The 8,027-nt window shown below is 40.1% G+C and overlaps 1 protein-coding gene across 1 annotated transcript in view; it reads left to right on the top strand.

Moving 5' to 3' along the window:
• The first annotated feature begins 556 nt into the window (after positions 1 to 556).
• PYGB (glycogen phosphorylase B) overlaps positions 557 to 8,027 on the top strand; it is a 76,681-nt gene continuing 69,210 nt past the window's right edge. The window contains exon 1 of the mRNA XM_074209296.1: positions 557 to 853. Coding sequence (XP_074065397.1) covers positions 611 to 853 — 243 coding nt within the window. The 5' untranslated portion in view covers positions 557 to 610. The remainder of the gene's footprint in view (positions 854 to 8,027) is intronic.

The following is an 8,027-nucleotide window of genomic DNA, read 5'->3' as shown; positions in this document are numbered from 1 at the left end:
TGGGTTCAAATCCGGCCTCAGGCACTTAATAATGACCTAGCCGTGTGGCCTTGGGCAAGTCACTTAACCCCATTGCCTTGCCAAAAAACAAACAAAACAAAATTAAAAAAATATATTGCATAAAGTTAGTGGATAGAGCGCCGGGCCTGAAGTCGGGAAGTCTTGAGATCCCTAGGGCCGTGATCCCCCTGGGCAGGTCCCTGCAGCCTGTCTGCCTCAGTTTCCTCATCTGTCAAGTGAGTTGGAGCAGGAAAGGACAAATATCCAGTTTCCTTGCCGGGAAGAGCCGAAACGGGGAGGCGGCGGTGCGGCCACGGCTGAAGGACGCGGAGCCGGGGGCGCGGCTCCACGTGGCTCCGCTAGAAACCGCTGCGGAAAGGAACAAAAAGAGCGGGGGCGGGGCGGGGCGGGGCGGGGGCAGGGAAGAGCCGCTCCCCTCCTCCCCGGCCCCGCCCCGCCGGCCCCGCCCCCGCCGCGCAGGCGTGGCGCGCAGGCGCAGTGCCGCCGGCCGGAGGCGGCCCGCAGACTCCCGGCCGCGGCGGCCCCGGCAGCATCCTCCTCCGCGCCTCCCCGCCGTCCCTGGTCCCGGGTGCGGCCCGCGGCCGCCAGGATGGCCGTGCCCCTGACCGACAGCGAAAAGCGAAAGCAGATCAGCGTGCGGGGCATCGCCGGCCTGGGCGACGTGGCCGAGGTGCGGAAGAGCTTCAACCGGCACCTGCACTTCACCCTGGTCAAGGACCGCAATGTGGCCACCCCCCGGGATTACTTCTTCGCGCTGGCGCACACGGTGCGCGACCACCTGGTGGGCCGCTGGATCCGCACGCAGCAGTACTACTACGAGAAGGACCCCAAGGTGCGCCCCCCGCCCCGAGACCGGCCCGCGGCCGCTCCCGCCCCGCCCCGCACCCCCCTCGCCCCCGGCCCCCTCCCAGAAGCCCCGCCGGGAAGGAAGCTCGGGCCCCGGCCTTCTCCCTGCCAGTTCCGGGGTGGCCGGCTTCCCTGCCCATTCCTCCCCTCCTCGCCCCGCTGCCCTCTCCCTGGCACAGCCAGAACGAAGCTGGAGAAGGAGAGCGAGCTGGGAGGGGTGACCTTGGGCAGGTGGCACGGCCCGGCTGGCACCCCAGGCTACAGTGAAGGGCTTGAACTTCCTCCTCCAGCTCACGGGCCACCCTCCCTCCCCACGGGACGCCCTCCCGGGAAGTTTCTTCTTTAAAACGTCAGTCTTGACATGCATTTCAGAACAGCCGAGGTCTGCGGGGATGTGCGGCTAAGTTGAGGGAATACTTTATTCTTCTTAGGTATCTGATATTTAATCTTTTTTTTTTTGTTTTAGATTTTTGCAAGGCTTGCCCAAGGCCACACAGCTAGGTAATTATGAAGTGTCTGAGGTCGGATTTGAACTCAGCTCCTCCTGGCTCCAGGGCCGGTGCCTGATATTTAATCTTAGCAAAGTCTTCTTGCAGAATTCTTTGCAAAGGACTCATGAATGTGCTTCAGGGCAAGATTCATCTTCTGGCTTTTTTATTTTTGCTCTAATGTTTGTGGGGGTGTATGCAGGAAGCCAGGTCTGGGCAGTCTAGTGCGCTGAAAGATGATGAGAATTATATTCTTACTGTCCTGGTTTAATGAGCTGTAACACTGTAGGAACTGTGTGTAAAATCATGAAAATGAGAGGAGGAAAATGAGGTGATGCAGGAGGGAACAAAATACATTTTTCTTACTCTAGCACCATTCCTTGAGAAATTTGGTCTTTTTAGTTTTGACAATGGAAAAATTTAAAAATAAACTAAGGATGAATGAAAACTAATCAGGAAAGAGATTAACCTCTTAGAATTTGAAGACAATTTGCAGGAATTTGAAACTGCTAAATATGACAGGATAATGTGCAATGGTCAGCCCTCAGACTAACTCCTCCTTTTTTCTGAGAATACATTTATTTGATGATATTTTTCATTTTCCTTCTCTGTACAATTCTTCCTTGAAAATATGCCGCAGTCTACTTATATCCATCACACTTCCCTTTGAGTTCAACTATGATTTTAAATAATCAGAGATTAGTAATTTATACTTTGTAGTTAGTCATATAACAGCACTGGAAGGATTGTTCCAGAGAAAATTTTGACTCCCTTGCTTGAATAAGGCTATGTGTGTGTGTGTGTGTGTGTATGTGTGTGTGTATCTTCATAAACTTGAAAGCTATGCAAATGTAAGCTTTTAGTATAACCAACCCACACAATATCTAATAGTGCATGGCAGCATACTATATCCAAAGGTATTACCTCTCTCCCCACCAAGAGAAGGGACATAATGTTTTATTGTCTCTTATCTAGGAACAAAATGAGTAATTATAGTTACCCAGAGTTTGGCTTCATATCAATTTATCATTTTGTTTATACTGACATTTTTTCTGTTTTTTTTCCTTAGAATCAGTTTATATGAGGTATGCCCATCTCTCTGAATTCATCATTTTTTTTGATTTCTTATGGCACAGTAATATTCCATTATGTTCATATTGTACTTTTTTTCAGATGTTTCTGAATTGATGGATATCCATCTTGTTTCCCATTTATTTTCTATAACAAAATGTACTGCTACTTATATATTTTTTTTAAATATGGTAGCTTTCTTTCTCTTGTTTTAACCTCCTTAGGGTATAAACCAATAATGGAATTGATAGATCAAACAATATGAGTTTTCTTGCCAAATTCCAAATGATTGAGCCAGTTTCCAGTTCAACCAATGATATATGTGTGTCTATCTTTCCACAGCCTCTTCACCATTTACCATTTCAATCTACTACTTTCTTGTTAATGTTTTCTAAGAAAGATTTTTTCTAATGTATACCTGCTGTTCAGCAAGTCAGATGATCTGGCAAAAATTTTTAGAATTACACTTTGCAGAATATTTTCAAATTTATATAGTGCTCTGAGATTTGCAAAGCACTTTTCTCACAAGAATCCTATCACATAGGTAGTGCATGTATTATTAAAGGTCTTCACTACCTAGCCCCTTCCTAACTTTCTAGGTTTTTACTTCTTAATTCCATCCTTGAACTTTACAGTCCAACCATATCAGCCTGTTCTGTACCTCACAGAACACTAAATCTCCTTTCTCAGAGTCTTTGCATTGCCTATGTCCCATGTCTGAAATGGAACAGCTTTGAAAATCTGTTTTTCAAGACTCTGCAAGTACCACTTTTTGTAGGATGCCTTTCCTCCCTCCCTTAGCTGTTAGTGTTTTTTCCTTTCAGGTTATTCTATTCTGTATATATTTTGCATATACTGATTTATATCTTTCCTGTTAAACTGTAAGTTTCTTGAGGGTAGACTGTTTATACTTTTTTTTTGAATGATGATGTTAATGATGATGATGTTTGCCTTTTTTTTTTTTAGGTTTTTGCAAGGCAAATGGGGTTAAGTGACTTTGTTTGTCCTTTTTTTTATTGAAGATAGGGAGGTGATGCCATGACAAGCACATGAATTGGATGGGGGGGCGCTGTGTTAAGTCATCAACCTCACTTTATCCTCCAGAGCCATCTGGGTCCAAGGACCACATATGAATCAGAATCACTGGAGATTTTCTTTGTATACCTAGTGCTTAGAACCATAGGAGCACATACTCAACACTTAAATGCTTGTTGATTGATCTTCAATTAATAAAGATAAGGAAAGAGACTCCATGAGAGTTTGTGACTCAACATCAACATGTAGAATCTGGATCCAGGTCTCCCTAGTTCAAAGTTCAATTCTTCATCTACCATGACAATTTGCTTCTCACTAAGTAATAAGCAACAGTAAGTTTAGTGGACATTTAACTGTGATTTTTAAAAAATAGTCATACTCAGTTGACAGACCCTGAAATGAGAGACAGGAAATGTGGCAGAAACAACTTCATCTTTACCTAACTGGATGATGTTTGTTGACTTCTCTGTGTATCACCCAATTTCTTCATCCATAAAAAGATTCCATCTCTGAAACCTTTTCAGTTTGAAAATTCAGTGAGTTCATGTTTGGAAACATTTTCCAAAGAAGCTAGAGGGGGCAATGGCACAGTGAATAGAGCACCGACCCTGGAGTCAGAAAGACCTGTGTTCAAAACTAGCCTCAGACATTTGATACTTACTGTGTGATGTTGGGCAAGTCATTTAACCCTAATGCCACACACACACACACACACACACACACACACACACACACACACACACACAGATAAGCGTAGAGAAATTGTGAATGTCCCAGAACTAAAAAATAAAGGTGTATATAAAACAAGATGGATTCTTCATCCTTTAACTGATTTCTAGTTATCATTTCTCTCTTTCAAAGAGAATAAATGGATATTATAAATGTTAAACTTGGTTAAAGAAGATCCCATTTAAAATATCTAGTGGATAAAGAGATTCCTAATTTAGATGTGATTCCAAGCAGGTAGAATGAAAGTGGAATCATGCTGTATTTATTTAAATAGGTGACCACTTCTTGGGTAAGTATAGCTGTGGCATATTCTTCTAGGTGGGTGAATATTATTTTTTATGATTGTCTAAAAATTAATTGGCAGTTCCATTCAATAAAATTTATTAAGTTTATTAAGCATGTTACATTATGCAACCAAAAGCATTCTTAAAAGGTCTTTTACTTCTCAGTGAAAAGACCTGTAATAAAGTCAGTCTATAATCAAATTGTTAAGCACACTCTATATTAAGTACTATGCTTAGCACTCAGGTCATATGGACAAAAATGAAACAGTCACTGCCTTCATATTCTAGCCAGGAAGACACTATATATATAAGTATAGATAAAAAAATAAATACAAGGAAATTTGGATGGAGGAACTAGCTACTGAGAAGAGAGGGGTGTGGTGTAATGCGGCAAGGGCCTTATGGAGAAAGGCATAAAGGGCTTTTCTGTAGAAGGTGGCATATGAGTTGAACTTTGAAAGAAATTTAGAATTCAGAGAGGTAAAGATGAAGAGAGTATTCATTCCAGCACTGGGAACATGCTGTGTGAAGACCAAGAGACTTGGAGGCAGGGGCCAGTGTGAGAAGTAAAAATGGGGTTCATTGCCTTTTAAAGAGAGTCATATTTTAAAGCACTGCTTGGGATTGCATTGGGATTATAGGTTGTAACTGATGATTGTTTGGCAGATTATAAAATTAGACAGTGGCAAAAACGGAAATATTTCAGACATTGTCCAGTCCAACCTGTCTTTGAACAAGAATCTCCTTGTATGAGGAGATCTTATGGAATATCTCATATGTTCATATGCTCTACCTGAGATATTTATTTTCTTCAAATTTCTTGAAGATTCATAGTCAGGTGACCCACCCTCTGGGACACAACATTCCATTTTTTTATTAGGTTTTTTTTTTTTTTGGCAAGGCAAATGGGGTTAAGTGGCTTGCCCAAAGCCACACAGCTAGGTAATTATGAAGTATCTGAGGTTGGATTTGAACTCAGGGACTCCTGACTCCAGGGTTGGTGCTCTATTCACTGCTCTGTTCACCTCCCCATTCCATTTTTTAATAGCTCTTAAATATTAAGAGAACTTTTTTTAATTGTTCACTGCCCTTGCTACTTAGCTTAGTGCCTTCTCCAAATTTTGTAGCCATGCCTTCTGTGTTTTCAGGTGATTGTTTAAGGAAAAAAATATAAAACAGTATTGGGCCCAGCACAGACTCTAAGATTCTCCTCTAGAAACTTCCTCACAAATCCCTATCCTTAATGACTTTACCTTAAGTTTGGTTACAAACTTTGGTTTGTTTACAAAGTTTGGTTACAATTCTGTTTACCCATGCTATCATCCAGCACTTACACTTTCTCTTTTCCACAAGAATAGCAGAAACAACTTATAAATGTGTTACTGAAATTCAGATAAATTATATTAGATTTTTTATCTATTAGTTTATTATTAACCATGTCTTAAAAGAAAGTTAGTTTGACCTGATTTCTTCTTTTTGAAAAACCATCCTTTATAAAAAAAAAAGAGAAAACAGCAAAATTGATCAACAGTAAACTTGAGTCTAATAGTGTAAGTGATGTCCAATAGCCATTATCCTCCAGTGAATGGGAGAAGATAACCTTTTTTCCCATCTCTTCAAGGCAAACTGGGATTTGACTTCTTGTTCATGAATTCATGCTTGGTCTTTATGATATCATAGTAGCTCCCTTTTCTAGAAGTTTTCTACATGTTTAGTAACAGTGTCTATAGAACACAATGCTTTGCAGATAGTCATTGCTTAATAAATGTCTGTTGAATTTATTTGAGTAATATGAACTAGAATTTTGCTGGAAATTGGAGCCAGGGTTCCTGGCCTATTGTCTGTAGATAGTTACTCTTTGCCCTTTATCAAAAACTGGAATGTGGGTTTTTTCCTGTTCCCATTCTTGTAATCTTTGCAAGGTCATTGACAGTGATTCCACTGTCATATCTTGTTTTTTTTCAGTACTCTGGATATAGTTCATCTGGGCCTGGTGGCCTGAATTTATCAGGGGGTGCATCTCTTTGCTTATCTTGGATACCTGTTCCTCTTAGCTAGATTTTTTTTCCTTCATAATACAGACCACACCCTTTTTTTTCTTTGTACACTGTTATTATTCTGCCTCCCCTTTGCAGCTGTTATATCCCTTTGATCAGTCTTGTTTTCCTCAGAAAGCTTATAGATTTCCTGGCTAATCTCAGCTCATTCCAAACCTTGGTACTCCTGATGCCATTTTTTATAGCGGAGTGGGGAACCTTTTATCTGCCAGGGGCCATCTGGATATAGCATCGTTTGCCTGTTATGTTTTGGTCAAACATTTAATTAATTCATCCTTAAAAAGTTCCTAGATTTATTGAATTTTGAGTCCCTCTTACTGTTGTCATGGTGGCACTGACCACAGACTGTATAGTTCCTAGACCAGAGATTCCTTGTTCCTGTTTTATAGGGACTTAAAAATTTTTATATTTGTATTCTTTTATCTGACCTTTTTTCTACCTTTCTGTGGTTGATGAATTCCTTGTATATCATAAACAATTCTTTCTTTTCCTCCTTGTCAGAATTCTTTCTTGTGCTTAAAGAAGTTTATCATCCTTGTGATTTAATTTATCTTATAGTCCATTGGATCATAATATTTTCTGAACTCTGACATCTGCCCTCTCCAAATCTAGGTTACATATCCAGGCTGTTTCATAAACCTAAGATTAAGTAGTTAAATTCTAAGACTCCCATGATTTTCATCCTAACACTTCTCCTTGTTTATGATAGTCAGATCTAGAATAAAATTAGAATATCATTTTCCTTGGTTGATTTCCTTCATCTTTAAGGGATGCATTGATCACTATTAAGTCAGAAAACTACTAGTGTCTGTTTTTAGCAGAAAGAAATTTAGCAAATGTCTGGATAATTGAAATGCCCCATCACTTCTTTATCAATAGCTCTGTGTCAGAAATTTATGATCCATTACACAAAGGTCTGTTTCCTTTTTCTGTTCATTTGTCTGTAACAGAGTTGTCAAACTCTATAACTTGCTACGTCTCCTGTGTGTGGGGGAACCAGATTAAAATATTATTGGGAAATATTTAACAAAATAAATAAAATATAAATGACATTACATTGTAAAATTAAGTCAATATGTGGCTCACAAGGATTTTTAATGTAGGGATTAATCACCCTTCTATTTGAGTTTGATACCTAGGATGCTTCAAATGACAGTATCACATACCACTATAAAATTTCTCTGTACTTCCCCTGGTGAGTACAGTTAGAAGAACTAGGTTAAAAAAAGTGTTGTAATTATTGAAATAATATTTACTATATATAGATTCATTTTGCATGGTATATATGACCTTAGACAACCTGAATTTTACTGTTTATTGATGCACTGTAAATATGATACAAAATGGAAGCATTTCCTCATTTAAAGGATAGAAATTTCTTTGGGGGGAAGGGAGAGATGTAGGAAAGTAGGATGTGAACGTTGGTATTTTGATTTTTGTTTTAGACAAGCTTATAATTACAATAGATACTGATGAGAGTCTTATTAAACATTCAT

Source organism: Macrotis lagotis, chromosome 1 (assembly GCF_037893015.1).
Source record: "Macrotis lagotis isolate mMagLag1 chromosome 1, bilby.v1.9.chrom.fasta, whole genome shotgun sequence".
NCBI lineage: Eukaryota > Metazoa > Chordata > Mammalia > Peramelemorphia > Peramelidae > Macrotis > Macrotis lagotis.
Note: the sequence above shows the minus strand (reverse complement) of the source record. Positions and strands in the feature narration are given on the sequence as shown.